The 24,050-nt window shown below is 33.6% G+C and overlaps 1 protein-coding gene across 1 annotated transcript in view; it reads right to left on the bottom strand.

Moving 5' to 3' along the window:
• Rnf169 (ring finger protein 169) overlaps positions 1-24,050 on the bottom strand; it is a 99,111-nt gene that overhangs the window by 44,159 nt on the left and 30,902 nt on the right. The window contains exon 2 of the mRNA XM_021725168.3: positions 13,904-13,977. Within this exon, the coding sequence (XP_021580843.2) occupies positions 13,904-13,977 (74 nt within the window). The remainder of the gene's footprint in view (positions 1-13,903; positions 13,978-24,050) is intronic.

Here is a 24,050-nt window from a genome sequence, read left to right as displayed (position 1 = left end):
ATCAACTCACTATCAGCTTTCTATTCTTTTAAACACTACAATAAACATTTTGCATGATAGGTTCATTAAGGCAATATTTTAGTAACTGAATTCAACTGATTTTCTAGTTGTAATCAGCTAGTTGAATTTTCCACTAACAGCCAAACACAGAATAAGTCTGTGCTCACTAAATTACTTTTTCTAGTTTTTTATTGTGAAAAAATACCCAAATGTAACCACATTATTGATATTCTTTACGTTTTACAGCCATCAGCAACATCTCCAGAACTCTTTTTCATTTGTATAACTAAAACTATACCCATTAATTAAATAATACCTCCTATTGTCCCCTTCCCCAACCTTTTCAACCACATTTCTCATTCTGTTTCTCTGAATTTGACTACTCTGAATACCTCATTATGTGGAAATCACATAGTATTTGCTTTCTTGTGACTGGCTATTTCATTTAGCATAATGTCCTCAAAATTCTTCCATGTTGTGCCATGTGTCTTTCCTATTTTATTTTGGAACTGGAGGTTGAATCCAGGGCTTTTCGAATGCAGGCAGATGCTTTGCCACTGAGCTACATCCCAGCCCAAGATTTTTAAAACTGAATAATCCACCATTGTTTACATTTTGCTCACCCATTGACACTTGGGTTGCTTCCACACTTTAGCTGTGTACTGTGGGAGGTTGTCCTCACATGTGATTTGAGTTACCTCCCTGGCTGGGGGAGAGGCGCTTAGACACATCCTTGTGTCCAGAGCTTTTCCCACCCTTCTCAGGTCCGAGGGCTTGTCGGTGTGGAGGCGTGTTTGGCCACTACCCCTGAAGACCCAATCATCGCACCTGACCTTGGGACACTGCCCCCATTAATCTTCATTGGATGGGATTTTCCCCAGAATTTTTTGTTTCCCAATAAAAGTCCACTTTCTGGCATGTTCTATCCCTCTCTCTCTGGCCTCTTCAGTAAACCTCGCTACCCTAATAGGTAGCTTGAGGCTGGAGGAAGGAGACGCCATCCTGGAGCTGGTTTAAAGGTAATCAGAATCTGTTACTTTAATTCAAACTCCCTTCGGATTTCTCATATAAAACTGAACCTTCATTTATAAAGCCTGTGAGGGCTAAAGTATACACAACAGGTGTACCACTTCAAGTCCCTGCTTTCAGTCCTTCTGGGTATATAATAAGAAAGACAATTGCTGGATCATATAATAAGCCACCACATTATTTTCCACATGGATTTTATATTTCCAACAACAGTACACAAGAGTTCCAATTACTTCACGTCCCTACCAGCACTTGTTATTTTCAGGGTTTACAGTAGGCAACCTAAAGGGTGTGAAGTTGGCATTTCATTGTAGTTTTTAACTTATATTTCCTCAATATTGGTGATGTTGAGCATCTTTTTATGTCTTTTGGCTTTTTGATATCTTTAGAGAAATGTCTATTTAAGTTCTTTGTCCATCTTTGAATCAGGTTGGGTTTTTTGTTACTGAATTTTAAGAGTTCTTTATATATTCTAGATAATCCCTTATATTAGGATTGCAAATATTTTCTTTCATTTTGTAGGTTTTCTTTTTACTTTGTTGATAATGTCTTTTGATGTATTTCAACAATTTTGGGGAAGTCCAATTTGTCAAATTTTTCTTTTGTTGACTATACTTTTAATGCCCTATCAAAGAAATCACTACCAAATCCTATGTCATGAAGTTTTGCTGTATGTTTTTGTCTTATTTATAGTTTTAGGTCTTTACTCATTTTGAGTTAATTTTTGTACAAGTTTTAATGGTCCAAATTCACTGTTTTTCTTAATCTCTGTTCATACAAGAGCATGGATGCCTATATAATACTTCTACACAACCCATGAATCTGGAATAATGTTCAATTCACAATAAAAATTATTGTTTGTCAACCGATTATGAATCTGAATCTAGGTTATAGATACATGGAAGTTCATTTTATTCTCATTTTTACATTTGTTTAAATATTATAAAAATTAAAAATTTAGAAATTATTTATAACATTTATTATGTTAATTAACAAGCCTCACAAGCTGGCTGATAACAAAAATAACTGAAGGACTTAGCCCATGAAATGCAAGTTCTGATTATGGTCTTTTGAATGCTAAGTGAGGACTCCAGAGTGAGTGTATGTGTGTGTGTGTGTGTGTGTGTGTGTAAACACATCCCCAGCATCTCCAGAGACACACAGACATACACACATACCACTATTTCAAATGAGACCCAATCTTAAAATACATTTAATAGTACCCAGAACACTGACCTATCGTGGACTTTCTTTTCCTCACATTTTCTATTGATGTATTTAGTTGTACATACTGGTGGGATTTGTTGCTACATATTTATACATGAACACAACATAATAATATAATTTCAATATCATTCCTCACTATTTCCCCTTTCCCTTCCCTCTTACCTCCCCAGGTTCCTTTCCTCTATTCTACTGATTGCCCTTTGATTTTCACGAGATCCCTATCCCCACCTTTCTTTTCCGTTTTCTTCTCTAGCTTCCACTTATTTATCATGGATAACACTATCTGTGTTCAGTTATGTTGTTTCCAAATCTCTATTCTCCCAGACTCTGTGAGCTTCTTTTGATCAGGGACCCTTTATTTCCAGATACTGGGTGTACAATAAATTTAGTTTCACAAATATTTACAGAGCACCAGAATGTGTGTGTCTGGCAAATGTCAGTACTGAGGATATAGCTCTGATCAAAGAAGCTGAAGTTGTTCACATAGGGCTTACATTCTAGTAGAATGCTATTGAAGTGAATGATGAAATTGAACAGACAAAAAAAATTACATGACACTATCAATTCCACTATAAAAGGTAACCAATCTGACCATGAGCCCTGAGTCCAGGGTTGGTGGAGGAGTGCTACCCAATGGCAATTAGAGACTAGAAGATCACTAATCATTTTCTTATCTGAATTAGTAAAATAGTCTACTACCTATGATACTAAACTATCTTATGAGAACTGTAGGCTCATACAGCTCCATGTTGTTTAATTTTCCTCTAATAAATGATATCAGATTTTTCTTAGAAAAATATGGTGTGAAAGTATTCAGTAAATTATGAGTTATGCACATCTCCCTCTCTAGTCATCTCTGGGCCAATACTTCTCAAACTGGGACTCCAGACACCTAGGGTGCTTTACAAAGAGAGTATTTGGGAAGCTTTAAGTTAATTTTCAATATATTTTTGGAAAATATAACAAATAATATGCTTATATTCCATAAGATTGTACCCACTAAACATCACCATCTCAATAAACAGGTTTAATACATTTTTTATTGATTTCTAGGGCTTATTCTCAGTAGAAGATATTTTTAAGTATTTTAAATTCATACAGGAATTTTATAAAAATTATATAGGGCTAGGGTTGTGGCTCAATGGCAGAGTGCTTGCCTAGCATGTGTGAGGCACTGGATTCGATTCTCAACACCATGTATCAATAAATAAAATAAAGGTACATTGACAACTAAAAAATATTTAAAAGGAGAATACAAACTGGTTAAAAAAATAAAAAGAGGTGGGAGCTGGGTGTGTAGGCACATGCCTATAATCCCCAGCAACTCAGGAGGGTGTGACAGGAGGATTGCAAATTCAAGGCCAACCTCAACAATTTAGTGAGACCCTGTCTCAAAATAAAAAATAAAAAGCACTGGGGATGTGGTTCAGTGGGTAAGCACCCCTGAGTTCAATCTCCAGTACAAAAAAAGAGTTGGGGTCTACTACTTCAAAATCATGCTTCACAATATAATGAAATTATTAGATAATCAAATAAGCATCAGAACATTTCAATTTACTTTGGTATCTAAAGCAATCAATACTTTGTATCCTCTGTCTGGTTCCTAGGCTCTCATTTGACACCAACAACTACCATTTCTATTGGGTCTAATAGCTGACTACTGTTGATGTTGTCCACAAAAACAATGTACTATGGGTGAACTAGGACTATTCTCAGCTTCAATTTCACAGTATCCTCAAATTCTAGTAAATGCTCTCTGGCACACATGGTAAAGCCATGCCTTTACTTGAACAATCACATAAAGAGCATCAAAGCAAATGATTTGTTCTTATGATTCTTACAAAATTTTAAAGACACCACACCGATGATTCTCTTTTCTTTAAATTCTCGAACACCTTCATATTTAAAAGTTAGAATTAAGCATATCTGAAACAATTAAGCTAAAATAACATTTTTCTAATTTTCTCGTTTATGTAATGAATAAGGCATTTAAAATTATCTCAGTACCAGTTTTAGATTCTTACATACATTATGAAGAAATGCATATTAAATTAATTGTAGGTGTTTAAGTTTACTCATAAATTGAACCAGCAATTACTGTATAACTCATATGTTCAGCTGCCAATCTAAAAGGTTAAAAAATGAGGAAGACACTTAGGTCAAGTATTAAGAGTTCTAAGTTGTTGATCATTAAAAGGCAAAGACAGGCCTTCACTCCTCAAAGTTCAAGGAAATTGGGAATCCATTTGTGCTTCACATCCCTAACTTTTCAGCTTCCAACTACAATCTTTTGTCAATCTTCCATTTTTTATCCAAATATATTTATAGCACCAATGGTGAGGGTTACTTTGTAGTAGATTTTTTAGAATTCCAAGTAATAATAATTAATACTTAACATTTCTATGTGCCAGCACTATTTCACAATAACCTTAACAAGCAAGCTACTATGGAATACATTTTAGAGACCAGAAAGCTGAGACATGGCAAGAGTAAATGTCCCACTTCATGTACAAGGAAGTGACAGTTGTAGGGATTTTAATATAGGCAGTCAGCTCTTATTTACTATAATACTGCCTCTTACCTTAGGGTAAAACAACCACATAATCTCTATTGTGATTTATTAAGCACTTCAATTTTTTTTAAAGTCTTAGATAAACAAAAAAATGATTCTCAGATATAAATAGTAAATAAGTCTTTAAACTCTCACTTAAATCTAGAAAAAATATAATGAAGTCCCAATTCAGAGTAATCAATACCTAAAGCAGATTACTTGTGAAGTTTTTACACAATTTGGCTAGAGATGGGATGATGAAAAATCAATTTACCTGTGGAATATTTTTATATATTGTCTTTTTATTTTTTTAATAATTTTTTAGTTGTCGATGACCTTTATTTTATTTATTTATATATGGTGCTGAGAATCGAACCCAGTTCATCTCACATGCCAGGCAAATGCTCCACCACTGAGCCCCAGCCCCAGTGTGTGTGTGTGTGTGTGTGTGTGTGTGTATTCTTTTTAAAAGTTATTCCTGATTCCTGAATGGTTTTGGCTTTAAAGAAAACACATGCATATATATATATATATATATATATATATATATATATATATATATATATATATATATCACAATATTTTCTATAATTCTATACAACCTTTAAAATGTTGACATAGATCTATATAGAAAGCTAAATTAAAAGGGGGCAATAAAAATAGCATGTATAGCTGATCCTAAATCTTTTTTTTAAAAGGTCTTAAGCTTAAATTTAAGACATTTAAGTATGGTTATCAGGTATCAGGATTACTGGTAATTTTTCTTTTAAACCTTTTTAATAAACTGATATTTTGTGGGGTTTTTTAACAATTCTTTTGTAAGTATGAAAAATAAAGCTATTTTGTTTATTAAAAGACTCACTAATTGGAAATTTTAACAAAATATTTTATTTTTTATAAGAGGATAGTTGCAGCTACTTCTAGAAGATTCCTTAGTTTGGTTTCCATATAGAAATCAAGTGGCTTTATTTAAATTATTCTCTAAACCTTGAAAACAGTTATAATAATTTACTTAAATGTATAACTGCTGATCTTCCTCATAAATATAAAAGTAACAAGGATAAATAGCACAGTATAAAAATAACCTAAAGAACTTTCTCCTCTAATTAAATTTATTTAGATCATGTTTTGAATTTTCCAAGTATGGATTTTTTTTTTTAAAAAAAGTTCATTACTTGATAAAGCTGTTTTTTCCCCATCTGGGTAGCTGTGAATACAAAAATGATTAACATTCTTCAGACTTTGAGCATCCTATAGCTAACCATTTTTCCCTTATGGAGTCAAAATTAAAATTTTTAATATTGAGAGTTTTTCTTTCTCCATGGTTCCACATATTTTATCTGTTTTTAAAGATATGAGATCCTGGAACTATTTTCTGGTTCTAGAAAGAAGCATGCCAACACATGCCAAAAGTGGGCATTTCTTCAAATATTATGTAACATTTTAGAGGAGAGAAGAAAAAAAATAGCAAATAGTGTAGCAACAAAAACCTTAGAAATCTTAAAATGCATCAAGCTCTATCATGAACCAGCTGTACATCTATACATAAATCATTTGTCATAAAAGATGAGGCTTCAAAATTAGATGATCAACAATTTAATAAACATTTGATGAACACTTATATGGAAGATATTAGATGTGGTCGAGATAAAGAGACTAAAAAAATAGATCCATCTTGAAAGATTTTACAATCTAATAGAAAAAGACATGTTTACATAAACCCACAACGTGCTTTCTTCTTTAGTGTGACAAACATATTTTAAAATTTCTAGGTAAATATAAGCTTATTTTAAAATACATAAACGAGAAAAAAGGGGACGTTAGTTGAACATTCTGGCATAGACAAACAGATTTAAGATACATTGCACAGCCAAACAGATTTAAGCGAAATGTTCAAGTTTTAATCAAGTACAACTTATTTTACGTTCAAGGCAGAAAGATAATAAATTTTTTTAATATAATTTCAATTAGACCCTAAAACTTTACATTCTTTTTTTTTAAAACTTTACATTCTTTAAAAAAAAAAAAACTCTTCACAAAAGATAATGACTCCCTTATCACGCTATTTATTCACTTCAGCAAGCTGACCGTATCTTATTACTCTTGTTCTCTGGGTAGGGGCTATAAATGGCATGTTTACTATTTAAATAATATAGTCAACAGTGAGGAGAAAATATTTCTCAAAAACAAGGGGAGAGGGGAAAAAAAAAACGAACCAATTAAGAGAAAGCCTATACCATTCATGTGAAGCACAGAATTCTAAAAAGCAGTTCTATCTTTTTCACTACAGAAACAAGGGAGATATGCATAAAAAGACTGGTTTTGGGGTATTTCCCCCGATACATTCAATTTCTCAGAGTCCAGTAATTCAAAGAAGACAAACAAGAACACACTGGATTACATGTTTCCCAACTCCAATGTAAAGAAATTATTATGTAACTATATGGTCGAAATCCAGCATCTCACAAGCTGAATAAGCAGAAGAAATAATGGTATAAGCAATAAACTAATCTAACCATTTATTGTAATCCTTTATGTAACAAAAATGAATACAACAAAATTCTTTCCCTTAATCAATGTGTCAAGATGGAGGACTGAGCATGTGTTAATACTCTCCTTCCACTTAGAGAACCCAAAAATGTCAGAAAACTTCTTTTAATAATATAATAAAAACAGAAAAACAGCCAGGTGTGGTGGCATACACCAGTAATCCCAGCAGTTTGGGAGGCTGAGGCAGGAGGATTTTGAGTTCAAAGCCAACCTTAGGAACTCAGTGAGGCCCTAAGTAACTCAGACTCTGTCTCCACATAAAACATAAAAAAGGGCTGGGGAGGTGGCTCAGAGGTTAAGCACCCCTGGGTTCAATCCCTGGTAACAACAACAACAACAACAACAAAAAAAAAACCACACACATACAGAAAAACAAAATCATGCCATCAGAAATCAAGATCACAAATACAGAAATGGTTTTCACATCTAAATGTAATAAACAAGAAATCCTAGACAAAAATAGATGTATCATTTTTCTTTTCTTTTTAAGAGCAAAGTAATAGAACTTATTTTTGAAATAAAAGGAACTGGAGCTACCAAGGTAGGGGGGATTCCCGGGTGAGTTCCCTTGTTTTTTAATAACAGTATCAAAAAAAATGAAAAAAGTCTGGTAAAGATTTGAGGGAAAAGAATTATCTTCAGTATTGGTGAAAGAATAGTTTGAAAAAGTCTTTTTAATGAAATGGTTAAGTGAATTATGCCTCACCTATACTATGAAAAATCATGCAGGATAAAAATTGTGTTTTTTTAAAATTGTTAAACAAAAACAGCAAGTTACAGATCATAATATTCCTCAAAAATCCTAGCTCCTGTGAACTATTTACCATCATATTATAATACTCATGACCCCTTTTTGTCATTCTCCCCTCATTCAAAGAAAAACTAAATTTCACCTAAATTTTAGTCTCTGTTCAGTACAGTATTACAGTGGTCATTCCTGAAAACTTCTTTATCAGTTCCTTCACCTCTTCCTTAAACCTTTTACTCTGTCTACTTCACCTATTAACTCCCACTTTCATACCTTAAACCTTGTGCATGATATGCAATAACATAACACCTCCCAATTTAACTACTTCCCATTTAAGCCTCTCACATTTAAACCACCACTTCCTAGTTTTCCAGATTTATTTGTTCAGTAGTGGTCTTCCTTTTGCAATTCTTTCTCACCATCAATACTTCCCATCAACTGGCCTCAATCCCCTCCTTAAATAACCTGGATTCATGAACCAAAACTATAACTCTCTTATATACATCTTCAATTTCACTGTATCTGTGTCATACTTCTGACAAAACTAGTTAATCTTAGCGTATTGCTTACCTCCAAAATATCCTAACTGGTCTTATTTATATTGTTGTTCCACAATATAGAAACTGCTAGTTACTTAGCTCGCATCTATTTTGTCTTTCCTTACTACCCATAGTAAGGATTTTATTTAGTCAGGAAGATAATGTTCCTCATCTAACACTATGTTTCCCAGCCTCCTTAACAGCAAAAGGGAGTTTGTGACAGTGGACAAAAACAAAAAAATTTAGGTAAAGGCAGGAGGTTTTTAGGAAAAGTTCTTTAAAGGAACTTAAATTTGAGTTCCTTTAAATTAAATTAAACTTAAACTTGAATTAACAATTCAGCTGACTTCTGCCTACAGCCTGAATGTGCTTATAGAGAACATCAGCCATCTCTCACAAGGAGACAGGCACTCTTGAAGATGTCTCAACAGAAAAACAAAAATTCAAATTACAATTTTTTTTTTTTTATACTGGGGATTGAACTCAGGGGCACTTGACCACTGAGCCACAACCCCAGCCCTATTTTGCATTTTTTAAAATTAGAGACATCTCACTGAGTTGCTTAGTGCCTCGCTTTTGCTGAGGCTGGCTTTGAACTCGAGGTCCTCTTGTCTCAGCCACCCTAACTGCTGGGATTACACCTGGCAAGTTCAAATTTCTGATGTCACTGAGCTGTCTTATCAGCTCTACATTGCCTACTTCTCATATTCTTACACTTGATGAAAATAAAACCCTCATTTGTTGTTGTTTTGAAATAAATTTATTGTGCATATTTAAGGTATACAACATGACATTATGGGATACATACAAATAGTAAAACTTTATTATAGTAAGCAAGTTAACATATCCATTATTTCACATAGTTATCCTTTTTTTTTTTTTTTTTTTTTTTTGGCTAAAGTAGCTAAAATCTACTCACTTAGCAGGAATCTCAAATTATTTAGAGATCTCTGCTATTTACAGTAAATACAAATTCTGACTCCTAGACTCACTATAGTGTTTTTCTCTCATAGCAACATAAAACCTTTTAAAATTATAAGTGAGATTGTATTGCCTGCTTCCCATCACACCTAAATTAAATTGAGGTCCTTTAAAAGATAAACTAGGCCTTCTCTGACCTGGTCCTTCAATCTCTCCCAACTGATCTCTTTCTAAATCCCACCACAATTCTGCTTCCACTATTCAGCTCCAGACATACTGAAACTCTTTAACACTTGAACAAGCCAAACTTTTTGTGTCTCAGAGCCTGTGTTAGTCGGCTTCTGTGATAAAATACTTGAGAAAAACAAAGGAGAAAGGTTTAGTTGCTCAAGGTTTTAGTCCAAGGCCACTTGGGCCCATTGCTATGGGCCTGTGGTAAGGCAGAACATGATGGCAGGGAACACACAGCAGAGCACAGCTACTTAATTCATGGCAATCAGGAAGTAGGGGCAAAAAGAAGAGGCCAGGGACATGATATACCCTTCAAGGACATTCTCCTAGTGACCTACTTCCTCTAACTAGGCCCCACCTCCTAAAGTTTCTACCAGCTCTTAATAATGCCATCAAATTGTGAATTCATCAATGGATTGATGAATCCATGATGAGGGTAGAGCCCTCATGATTCAATCATTTCCCCCAAAGAAGCTCACCTCTAAATACTTCTGCACTGGGAATCAAGCCTTCAACATATAAGGCTCTGAAGGACATTCTAGATCTAAACTATAACAGAACCTTTGCATTTGCTGCTTCCTTTGCCTGGAATACTCTTCCCTCACTTCTTTACTTCTTTCACATCTCAACTCAAATGTGTCTTCTCCAAGAGACTTCTAACTTTTTATATGAAACTGACTTTTTGTGTCTCCTCCCACTCTCTTACAATTCTTCTTACCCTGCTTTATTTTTATATGTTAAATATTTGTTTGCTTATTTATTTTCTGTCTTTGTCCCTAATTTTTATATGTTAAATATTTGTTTGCTTATTTATTTTCTTTGTCCCTAGAAAGAATCTCACTGAGGTAAAGGAACAATGTTTTCTTCAGCACTATATCCTGATTAATCACAAAAATCTGATTAATAAATGAATATACATAATGATCTCATTTAAACTAAAGCAGACTAAATGTGTGTGTGCATGTGTATAACACATAAACAGTCTAAGATATACAATATTAATACCAATAACCTTGGGGAAGAGAGTGGGAAGAAAAGTAAAGAGGGACTTTCACACTTTGCATATTTCTGAATTTATTTTTAAAAAAGACAAAATTAAGTACAACACATAACAGGAAGAAAAGAAAAATTAACATATTTAGAAATACAAACCTATCTTTAGGATCTTAAAATTTAGAAACTCATACTAACTTCAGTAAGCATAAAACTCAAAGGTCCTTGGTTAGAAAAAACATTGAGAAACCCACCTCTCTATCTATATAGTAAGCACCTAGAACCTGCTTCAGTGTCTGAAAAGAATCACTTTCATTCCATAGTAATCCACTCATTCCAAGCTTGTTTTCCCCAAATCTCCCATGAGTAATAGATTATCAAATAAAATCAATGCCCTTTAAGCAAACTAGAATTATAGGAATAAAATTTCTTGTTAAACTTCTTATAACCCTCATAAAAGTTTTTAATGTCACTTAAAAACAGTCTACTAAATAAAAAGTATATATATATATATATTTTTTTTAATTTTTTGTAGTTGTAGATGGACAGAATGCCTTTATTTTGTTCATTTTTATGTGGGGCTGAAGATCAAACCCAGTGCCTCATGCATGCTAGGCAAGCACTCTACCACTAAGCCACAGCTCTAGCTCAATAAAAAGTATATTAGTAGTTTGTTACATATCAAATTAATAATGAGTTTTATAGAAATAATTACCATCCACTTACTATCCCATGCTCAGTAGAAACATTCAAAGGTGTTCCTCTCCAGAGAATTCATCTTGATAATTACTGTTTGGTCATAAAATATGCATCCTAAGAGACATCTTTTTTCTCTATCTAGTTCTCCACCCAAATTTAGTGCCTTTTAATATTTTTACAACTTTATTATATGATATCTTACATATCATATAATTCATCTATTTCAAGTTTACAATTCAGCAATTTTTAGTAAATTTACTAAGTCGTGGAACATATCACAAGTCAGTTTTAGAGATCTTTATCACTCCAATAATATTCTTCATGTTTATTTACTACTAATTTTTGTTCCCACCCCCTGTTCCAATCAATCACTAATCTATCACCTGTCTCTATATATCTGTCTACTCTGGACATTTTCCATAAATAGAATCATACACTATATGATTTCTTGGATCTGACTTCTTTCATTTAGCATCTTTTTGAGGATCATCCACATTGTACCATGTATCAGTGATTCATTCCTTAATATTGATGAACAGTACTCCTTTGGGTGGATGTGCCATATAAGTGCCCTTAGATCTTATGATTTTAATGTTTATTTTCTAAGTTGTACAATGGATGCAAGATAACTTAAATAATTAGAATAGGAGATAGGGTTCCAGAGGTTTTATGGTTTTGTTTGAGTATGTTTTTTTTTTTTTTTTTGTGAGGGGGGGACCAGAAATTTAACCCAGAGGCACTTTACCACTGAGCTACATTCCCAGCCCTTTTGGGAGTTGTCAGTTTGAAACAGGGTCTTCCTAATTTGCTTAGAGCCTAAATTGCTGAGTCTGGCCTTGAACTTGTGATCCTCCTGTCTCAGCCTCCTAAGCCACTGGGATTATAGGTATGTGCTGCCACACCCAGCTAGAGCTAACTTGTAACTAACCCAAAATAACATAGGTGAGTGTTTCTCAAAACCAATCCAGTTTACACAGAATAAGATTGTCCTAGCTTCACTCAACATCATACCATCAGGTATGATGTTTTTAATATGCCTGCCCTGTCCCTTTCTCAAGACAAAAACAAAAGGATAGTTTCTCTCCTATGACTCTTACTATGCCTCTGGTTTCTACCCCCAACTCCTTGTTTTCTCTCTCTTTAAAATTATCTTCAAACTAATAGCTTTAAAATGTCCATATTATCAAAGTTTCTGAAAAGACATATTAGAAGTAAATATCTACATATTTTGGAACTTTAAGACAATCTGTTGGTCTTCAGATGTGTGATACCTGTAAATACTTTCTTCCTATATAGAAAAAAAATTACGATTTAAAACCTCACAGTAAAAATATTAAAAAATCATAAGGATCAAATCAATACTTGGCACTCTCATTTAAGAGAATATCAAAGAAAATATAGTAATCAAGCACAGTTTTCCATTATTTTCTCTTTTGCATGATCTTATTACATATTTTTTAATTCAATCCTTTTGAAAATGCTACAGTATCATTATTGTCTCACCTGATTTATGTTGCATAATTCAGGTTAAATGGATTATTTAAAACATTAGGTAGAATGATTACCTAATCAATTATAAAGCTAGATGAGCAGTAGTAGTGCAGGGAAAGAGCTATACAAATCCAGTAACATACATCTTATTCCTAGACTTTCCGAAGTCTGTCTTCTACAGGTAGTTCCCAGTTAGTTTGAAAACAACAAAAATAAAGATTTATGTGAATATAGCCAAAAGCTTCCTCAATATAAAACATTTTCTAATTAAGAAATTATTTAACTTCCCTTACTGGTCTCCATTATAATTCTTTTGGAGTACTTAATAGAATAAAAGCAATAAAAAGACAGTATTAGCTACATGTAATTAGAGTAACCTTACAAGATAAGAAAAAATAATCAAAGTGAGTATTAGCAAAGAGAATTGTTAAAGATGCCAAGAAAAAAAAAAAAACACATGCACACAAATATATGTTGGGGGTTTTTTGTTTGTTTGTTTGTTGGGTAGCCTGTTACTGTTGCAGGTGTGTGATAGGCCCTATAAGCTACACTTCCATTTTTAAAAAGACAACTGAAAAGTTGTTCTTAAAGTTTATTTCTATTAGAGCTCCAAATCTAACCGGGCTAGAATAAATATTATGAAGGAAGACAGGTTCTGCATTGTAAATTTTTAAAAACTAGTTAACCATACTCTCATTAAACAATCTTTAATGTCATTATTTTGATTTACTCTTAAGAAAATTAATGTCCCGGGGCTGGAGTTGTGGCTCAGTGCTAGAGCACTTGCCTAGAGCGTGCGAGATCCTGGGTTCAATTCTCAGCACCACGTAAAAAAATAAAGGTATTGACAACTACAACTAAAAATGAATAAATAAATAAATATTAAAAAGGAAAATAAATGTCATGATAATATGTATACTATACCTTTCTCAAGCATTCATATTCCTCACGAAGTTCCCCAGGCTTGCTTATTTTGATTGGTGCTCTGAATATAAATTCTAAAGGTGAAAGGAAAATAAAAATACTTTTAAATAGGATTTTCTAGGAAGGAACCAAGACCTTGTCATACTGTTACCCCCACATTATAAATTACATAAAAAATTGTGATCTTAATTTGAATATTAATTCATTCATTTAACAAATATTTATTAAAGGTTATAAATCAAATACTATTCTAAACACTGGAAGAAGTACTCAGCAAATATAATCTTTGCTCTTATAGAGCTTACAACCTCATGGTAGAAACAGATAACAAACAAGTATGTATGTATGTATGTATGTGTGTACGTGTATACACACACACATACACATTCACACACACAGAGTAAATGCTATGGGAAAAAAAATAAAGGTAGGGTGCAAGGAAAAAGTTGTTTCATATAGAGCAGTCTAATAGGAGCTCACTGATAAAAGTAACATGTTAAAAGACCTCAAAGAAAAACTATATTTAAAGCTCTTAGTTTAGCAGTACACAGTAATGCACGTCTGTAATTCCAGCTACTTGGGAGGCTGAGGTGAGAAGATCTCAAGTTCAAAGATAGCCTCAGAAATTTAATAACCCTGCATAACTTTAGCGAGAATATATCTCAAAAAATAAGGACTGGGAATTTGGTAATGAACTAAAAATAAAATAAAATAAAGTTCTTGGGTTCAGTGTTACCAAGAAGCATTTTAAATGAGCTAAAGTTTTACTCAGAACCTTGTATTTTTGTATTTCTTTCTCAACACTGCCAAAGTATTTTCCTGCATATAACCTGTATACAATCTTTTATATATTTTCAGTATGTTACCTGATATTTTTTTATCCTTAAAGCTTTCAGGGGTTTTGATCATACTACAAAATAAAGTCAAAACCTCTCAATATATCCTTCAAGGTTCTCCACAGACTGATTACTAATTCTTTCCAAAATACTGTTTTCTCTCAACCCTTGACTATCTAATCACGATATATATATATATATATATATATATATATATATATTTATTTATTTATTTATATATATATACACACACACATATACACTGTTAAATTTTTATGTTGTTTTCTCAGCTGTAGTTGTCTTCTCTCCTTCTCTAGATAATTTTAAATCTGAGCCATTAGGTCTATAGAGAGCACACATAGTTAAATATATGGTAAAAACCAAACTGCAGAATAGAAATAAAAAATGCTATCAAAAAGGAGAAGAAAGCACACACCTTTCTCTCCCTAATCGGGTATTACATCATTTCTATATATTTAATTATCTAACTATAGTCATAATTTTAAGACTTCCTGATAATTCTATATCCATTGAGATTGAGAAATGTTTGCTCTAGAAATATAAGCTCCTCAAAATGTTGCCTTTTATCTTTTTTCATTTGTCTCAATTATTTTAGAAAGAGTATTTCAGTAGTATACTGAAGAAGGCTGGGGCTGGGGCTGGGGCTCAATGGCAGAGCACTTGCCTCGCACATGTGAGACACTGGGTTCAATCCTCAGCACCACATAAAAAGTAAACAAAAAATAAAGATATTTTTAAAAAAAGAATGCAGAAGACACTCAGAACCATTAGATTAAGAAGAGGAGGAGGAAGAAGAGGAGGAGGAGGAGTCTTCTGTATTATCTTTAGGGGAAAAAAGGAAGGCAACTCATAAAAATAATATTCATGAATTTGTACAAATTCACAACACAGAAAAACAAATAAGATTATAAGAAATTAATCCAAAATTATGGTAGGAAGTTTCAACATATCACAATTAATAAATTAGGCAAATCAAGTAAGTAAAAATATACAAAAACTGGGACAATAAAAATCAACAAATTTAATCATGTATATTTATACATACATACACATATGTATACACATTTTTTACCCAACAAATAGAATACATATTCCTTAAAGCAAAAAAGAAACAATTTAAAATGCTGATGATACACTAAGTCACAAAGCTATTTCAAACAATTTCAAAGAATTCACACTATTCAGATTTTAATCTTTGATCCTGGCTGCCAAAATATTTCCCATGCCTCGATTTCTAACTATCTGGTTGGTGACTATATTATACAATATTCTTTCTCAATAAATTATTTTTAGAAATAAGTTTAGTTGTAGATAGACCCAATACCTTTATTTTATCCACTTATTTTTATGTGGTGCTGAGGATCAAATCCAGTGCCTCACACAGCTAGGCAAGTGCTCTACTACTGAACTACAGCCCCAGCCCCTCAATAAATGATTTGTATTATTAAACTTTCAGAACAGATTTCTGACTAACAATTTTGGCTGATCCAATTTTGTACTTGGTACTTTGAAATAACCAGTAAACAGAATTTAGAAAAACTGGTAAAAGAAAAAAAAACAGAGAAAATAAAATACTCAAAACAAAAAGAAGGACTTATATATAGACACTTCTTCAGAGATTATTAAAACAATGCTGTAATGAGTGATACTATATATAGATCACTTTGCATGTCTGCAAATACATCCATATAGAGAGTGCTGGAATCAAGATCACTGGGTCAAAAAATAATGTGCTTTTTAACAGACAATACCCAATTGTCCTTACTAAAACCTTTATCAAATTAATCCCACTAGCAATATATGAGAGTACCTTTTCTTTTTTTTTCTTTTTTTAAAGAGAGAGTGAGAGGGGGGGGACAGAGAGAGAGAGAGAGAGAGAGAGAGAGAGAGAGAGAGAGAGAGAGAATTTTAATATTTATTTTTTAGTTTTTGGCAGACACAACATCTTTGTTTGTATGTGGTGTTGAGGATCGAACCCGGGCCGCACGCATGCCAGGCGAGCGCGCTACCGCTTGAGCCACATCCCCAGCCCAAGAGTACCTTTTCTTCACATCTTTTCCAAAACAACTATACTGAAAATTTTAACTTTGTCAATCTAAAATGTGAAATCATTTATTTAATTTTGTGAGTGAAATTGAGTACCTTTCATCCTTTATTCTATTAACTGTTTCTTCATTTGTTACAGAGATCTATATTAGAAAAATTAGTTCTTTGTTACATGAACATAAGTGCTTTTCCTACTGTATCAATTGTCTTGACTTTTCTTAGAGGTTTTTTTTTGTAGTTACATTATTCAAACTTTTCTTTTATGTCTTCTGCATTTTGTATCATATTTGCAATGACCTTTTTCAGGTCACAATATAAAAAAATTTGCCATAGTTTCAAACCGTAAGTTTCAACTCAGATCTACCTTTAAAAAAAAAATCTAAATTTTTATTTTCATTTGGGGAGCAACACAAGGAGAATAATCTTATTCTGGCTTGTAAATAAGTCTACTATCCAACATAAGAAACCAAAAATATTGTAGAGATATCCTTGCAAAAAATGATGATTTTTTAGGGCTAGGGATGTGGCTCAAGCAGTAACGGCGCTCGCCTGACATGCGCTGGGTTCGATCCTCAGCACTACATAAAAATAAAATAAAGATGTTGTGTCTACTGAAAACTGAAAAATAAATATTAAAAAATTCTCTTTCTCTCTCTCTCTTCTCTCTCTAAAAAAAATGATAATTTTTAACTAACTGTTAAAGAATTTGCTCTAAAATGGTTCTTGGCAGGCATTGCAGTACATGCCTGTAATCCCAGCAACTGGAAGGTGACACAGGAGGATCATAAATTCAAAGCCAGCCTCAGCAACCTAGCAATGCCAGCCTCAGCAAAACCCTAAGCATCTTAACAAGATCTTTTCTCAAAATAAAAAATAAAAAGGGCTGAGGATGTAGCTTAGCGGTAGAGCACCCCTGGGTTCGATCCCCAGTTCTTAAAAAAAAAAAAAAAAAGTCTCTAGCTGATTTTTAGTACAAAATGTCTCAAGAGCTTAATATCTTTCCCAGTGCAGCGCTGCACGCCTCTAATCCCAGTGCTCTTGAATTATATTCATCTTTTTTTTTGGGGGGGGGGAGGGGTACCAGGGATTGAACTTAGTAGCACTCAACCACTGAGCCACATCCCCAGCCCTATTTTGTATTTTATTTAGAGACAGGGTCTCAATTAGTTGCTTAGTGCCTCACTTTTGCTGAGGCTGGCTTTGAACTCATGATCCTCCTGCCTCAGCCTCCAGAGATGCTGGGATTATAGGCATGCAACTGTCCCAGCATCATCTGTTATATAATATAAATAAAATAAAGTTAAAAACCTGAACCCCAGAATATAAGGTTCAGTGCCTTGGATAAGTCAGTTTCAACTTACGTCTTTTAAAAATCAGAATAATATTGAAAATAATTCTGATTAATAATATTATGACAGGATATAATAAGAGTGAAAACATTCTGTAAACTATTTTAGCAAGCAGAGTGACATACAGCATAATCTATTAGGCATAAAATTGTCTCTGGTGTTAGTGGGATCATTCTCTTTAAATTGTGATTTGGTTTGATTTATTTGCATGTACAATTTATAAGAAACAAAGATAATGATCTAACTGCTTAGATACACATATTACAAGAAAACTTAAATTCACTTTGGGACAGTTACTAAGAAACATCAAAGTTTATATAATGCTATGTAGAAACTAAGCATACTGACTGAAATCTCATTATGCCTCTGATGTGAGATCAAAAGTTAAAGGATGGGCTGAGGCTGTAGCTCAGCAGCAGAGCTCTTTGCCTAGCATGCGTGAGAAACTGGGTTCGATCCCCAGCATCACATAAAAATAAACAAATAAAATAAAGGCACTGTCTACAATATCTACAACTATAATAATTTTTTTTAAATGTAATGGACAGGGGTAAGGGTAGGATACCAATTTATACTCACAAGAATTAGTAACAATATAAATAATCTTGGGTTAGAATATAAAATGCTAAATAGTCAAGATCATTTTTGCCCCAACAAGATTATACTACATTAAATGGGAAAAAAAAAGCTTAAGAATAGATAGCTTAAGGTAATTCTTGAATACCAAAACAGTTAAGCATAAAAAATTGTGAATGGATCCAATGTGACATTAACTTAAACATTTAATCCTATTTCCCACTTTAGAAATGCCTTCTAGCAATGCCAAGATGGAAAAATAACCTCTTTTTCCCCTCCTCTTTCCCATTTAGGCTTGGAAAAGGGGGATAATATTAAGTTCAGATACTTGCTCTGTCAATTAAGTGAAAGTATATAGAAATGTTATTTTGGTCTCCTCATCTTAATAGATATACATATTACAAAATATACTGACCAACATATACAAAAATACTGACCAACATAACTTCAGAAAGCAGGAGACCACAATTAAAAGTATTAGTAGTGGTGGTAATTGATGAAGAATCCCTATAATAAATAAAAACAGCTAATCTTTAATGATAGCACACTGTATGCTAAGTGTTTCATTTATACATACCCACACATTGCAGAAAAAAAAGAGTTGATATAACATATCTAACTGCCTAGTCAATGCTTATAAAATTGGCCCTTGGCCAGTGTCAAGAAATATGGATTTCAGGAGGGCTCTTACCCTCCCTAAGTGGCAATAGTAGTTCACTAAACCTAAACTGTTTATAGAAACAATATAGCTTATGCTGAACATCTGCTTTCCTGCTAGGATATGAAATTTTGGTAGGTGCCAGGCAGAGAGTATTACATGATCAGCTTTCTATAAAAACTCTAGGTACTAAGACTCTAACAAGGATCCCTGGTTGGCAACACTTAGTACATGCCATCACATCGCCTAGCTGTGCCTCCACTGAGAGAAGACTCTAGAAGCCTACACCTGCTTCCCCTAGACTTTGTCCCACATACCTTTTTCCTCTGCTGATTCTGTTCAATATCCTTTCACTGTAGTATATCGAAGCTGTGAGTACAACTACCGAGTCCAAGCCCAGCACAGTGGCTCAGGCATGTAATCCCAGCTACTCAGGAAGCTGAGGCAGGAGGACCATAAATTCACAGCCAGCCTCGGCAACTTAGGGAGACACTGTCTCAAAAAATAAAAAGGCCAGGGATATAGTTCAGTGGTAGAGCACTCCAGGGTTCAATACCCAGTACTGACAAAAACTAAACAACTATGTAATGAGTCATATAAGAGTACTTAGTGAATCACTGAAACAATAGGTAGTCTAGATCTTCCAAAACATACACACATACATATGTCATAAACTAAAAATCTCTTTATATCTTGGTTTCTGAGAAATGAAGACAACACATTAGATAACTTCTAAAGTTAATAATTCAGTAATAATATTTTTATTTTACTTCTATTTCCTACTCAATATGTTTCTCTAAATTCTATAAAACTCATTTGAGTTTAATATTATAGGTTAAATAATATTACAATTTCTATAATTTATATAAGAATAGTTATACTATCAAAATAATTTCTTTGAAACCTTATATAATGTTTCAATCCATCTAGATTAGTATGGAAAATGGACCAGAAAATGGCCAGAAAAAGTTAAAATCTCCCTTTAAATCAAAGTCTTTCACAATGTCTCTTACAGCCAAATGGAAAATATATATGTAGCATTTAACATTATTAATTATACTAAGACAATATTAATCTTTCAGGTTCTCTGAATTTTAATAGAGAAAAGAACAATCATCTACAATCAAAGTCTCTATCAGCTTATGTGGGACTTAATTCTCTTTACTTTCCTCACCATCCTAGGATCATATGTCAGCTTCCTCCTCCCCCAAAGAGGAAATGTGACTGAAATGTTAGCAATGCTACTACAAAAACAGAGCAATAAAATGTCAATTTAGAATCAGAAAAAGGTAGCACAACCTTCTTAGTCAATCCCTCCACCAGATGTTATAGGAATTTCAAGTGTCTCAGTAGCACAGAAACAATCACTCATGCTTCTTTCTCCTTAAAGAAAAGAAATCCTGAGCCAGGCACAGTGATACACGCCTGTAATCCCAATGGCTCAGGAGGCTGAGGCAGAAAAATTGTGAGTTCAAAGCCAGTCTCAGCAATTTAGCAAGGTCCTATGCAACTCACTGAGACCTTGTCTCTAAATAAAATACAAAATAGGGTTGGGGATATGGGTCAGTGGTTAACCACCCCTGAGTTTTTTCCCAATACAAAAGAAAAAAAAAAACAGAAAAGAATTTCCAGCCAGGACTGGTGGCACATGTTTATAATCCCAGCGACTCAGGAGGCTGAGGCAGAAGGATCTCAAGTTCAAAGCAAGCCTCATCAACTTAGAAAGGCTAAGCAACTTAGCAAGATCCTGTCTCAAAAAAAAAGTGTGTGTGTGTGGGGGGGGGACTGAGGATGTGGCTCCCTTTGGTTCAAAAACAAAACATTGGCTCTGAAGCCAGACTCTGGATTTGTGCCAATTTATCCCTTTCCAGACTCTACTACAGTACATTTTTAAAAAACAAAAAAAAAATTTGGAAACTACCACAGGTGTCATGAAATGCTGAATATCTTAACATTCATAAATGAATCCAAAGTTTGAAATATTTTCTTAATGCCTATCCCTCTGACTACAACTGTACCTAACAGGAAGAGAAACTCTCTAAGGATATAATGCCTTAAGAATGACACACATCTATGGCCAGTGACCTAAACTAAGTATTGCATTAAGTCTAATGTGAATTGTTGGAACAGTCATATTTAGGTCCTTCCTAAAAGAGGATTTTCTTTAGGGTGTGGTGACTAGTTATTAATAAAGGCAAACAAAACAAACTTTAAGACAGGCATTTTGTTAAAGGCAAACAAAACAAACTTTGAGACAGACAACACACTAAATGTCATTGTCAAAGCATACACACAAGACATTAGATAAAGAATCTTACTCAACTATACTGAGAAGATGCTATGCTAACAACTCTCAAATCCCCCCCCAAAAAAATCATTTTTTGGTACGTTGGATATGCTTCATTTTTTATTCCCCCCAGGTTTAATTTCTTGTGAGTACATCAGAATGAAAAAGAATTTTGGACTTATTGTGTCTTTTGTGTATATATGTGTTACAGGAGATTGAACCCAGGGGTTCCCACATGGCTAAGCAAATACTCTAGCACTGAGTTGGTGAGCTACATCCCAGCCCTTTTTACTTTTTATTTTTGAGACAGGGTCTCACTAAATTGTCCAGGCTGGCCTCAAATTTGCAATCATTCTGCCTCAGCCTCCCAAGTCAATGGGATTGCAGGTATGGACCACTATGAAATGTTTACTGAGTCTTAAAATCTACTTAATCTTAGATCCTCATTTGAATATTCCTATTTATTAGTTATGTGTCCTTGGACATACAAAAAAAATCTATTTGTACTTGAATCTCTTCATCTATAATTTGGCAAGAATACAACCATATCTTCAAACCAAGAACAAGATAAAACTAATAAATTCAAAAGCTTTTACACTGGAAGCGTACGGTGAATTATTAGTGTGATATGCAAACATACAGTTATACTAATATCTGCTGTAAAACAGCCAGGGAGTAATGCATTTTCTTTAAATGTATAGGGATAACTTTTGGTAATCATAAAAGTTGATTTTGCATCACTAATATTTCATTATGACATCAGAAGTGATCCAAGAAAAGGTCTCTGCCTACTTCTTCAGTTTTCTATCACTTCATTCCCTCCCTACTTTCTATTCCATCAACAGTTTAAGGTTTCTGGGTCAAACCAATCTTTCTACCTCTAGACCTCTTCCTGAAATGCTCATATCTTCTACCCTTACTCTCCACAGCCACCTCATACCAGGCTAAAAGCAACTTATCCTTAAACCTCAGTTTAAATTTCTGCAAAGCATAAAATAATAAGACAAAGCTGAAGATAAATCTGGAAAAGGTATTTGCCACACATATAATAAATGGTTAATTTCCATTTTTATTACCACCAATAGCATCATTATGATGGCAGGTAGTTATATAGCATTTATGGTATGCAAGGCCCATTTCTAACTCATTTAATTTCCATAATCTCTTTAAGGAAGTGCTTTTATTATCACCATTTGATGATGAAATTGAGATACACAGAGTTTAAATTGCCAAGCCCACACTGCTATAAGCGAAAGGTATGACTGAAACCCAATCTAGAAAAGAAAAAAAGTTTGATAAAGAGCTGGGAAGGATATTTTTTATCTTAAAAACATATTATAGCTGGATGTAATCCCACCAGCTCAGGAGGCTGAAGGAGGAAGATCAAAGGAATTCAAAGTTAGCCTCAGCAAAATCGAGGCGCTAAGCAAGTCAGTGAGACCCTATCTCTAAATAAAATACAAAATAGGGCTGGGGATGTGGCTCAGTGATTGAGTGCCCCCAAGTTCAATCCCCAGTACCAAAAAATTTATGTATAAGAATGTTAACGCCAACAGCAAATGTAGTAGAAGACAAGAAATAATTAAAATCAGAGCAGAAATCAACGAAATTGAAACAAAAAAAATAACATTGAAAAAATTGATAAAACTAAAAGTTGGTTCTTTGAAAAAATAAATAAGATCGACAGCCCTTAGCCTTGCTAACGAAGAGAAGAAGAAAGAGAACTCAAATTACTAACATACAGGATGAAAAAGGCAATATCACAACAGACACTACAGAAATACAGATGATAATTAGAAAGTATTTTGAAACCCTATATTCCAATAAAATAGAAGATACTGAAGATATCGATAAATTTCTTAAGTCATACGATCTGCCCAGATTGAGTCAGGAAGACACACACAATTTAAACAGACCAATAACAAAGGAAGAAATAGAAGAAGCCATCAAAAGACTACCAACCAAGAAAAGCCCTGGACCGGATGGGTATACAGCCGAGTTCTACAAAACCTTCAAAGAAGAATTAATACCAATACTTTTCAGGCTATTTCAAGAAAGAGAAAAAGAAGGAGCTCTTCCAAATTCATTCATGAGGCCAACATCACCCTGATCCCGAAACCAGACAAAGACACTGCAAAGAAAGAAAACTACAGACCAATATCTCTAATGAACTTGGATGCAAAAATTCTCAATAAAATACTGGTGAATCTAATACAAAAGCATATCAAAAAAATTGTGCACCATGACCAAGTAGAATTCATCCCTGGGATGCAAGGCTGGTTCAATATACGGAAATCAATAAATGCTATTCACCACATCAATAGACTTAAAGATAAGAACCATATGATCATCTCAATAGATGCAGAAAAAGCAT

This window comes from Ictidomys tridecemlineatus, chromosome 4 (genome assembly GCF_052094955.1).
Source record: "Ictidomys tridecemlineatus isolate mIctTri1 chromosome 4, mIctTri1.hap1, whole genome shotgun sequence".
Lineage (NCBI taxonomy): Eukaryota > Metazoa > Chordata > Mammalia > Rodentia > Sciuridae > Ictidomys > Ictidomys tridecemlineatus.
Note: the sequence above shows the minus strand (reverse complement) of the source record. Positions and strands in the feature narration are given on the sequence as shown.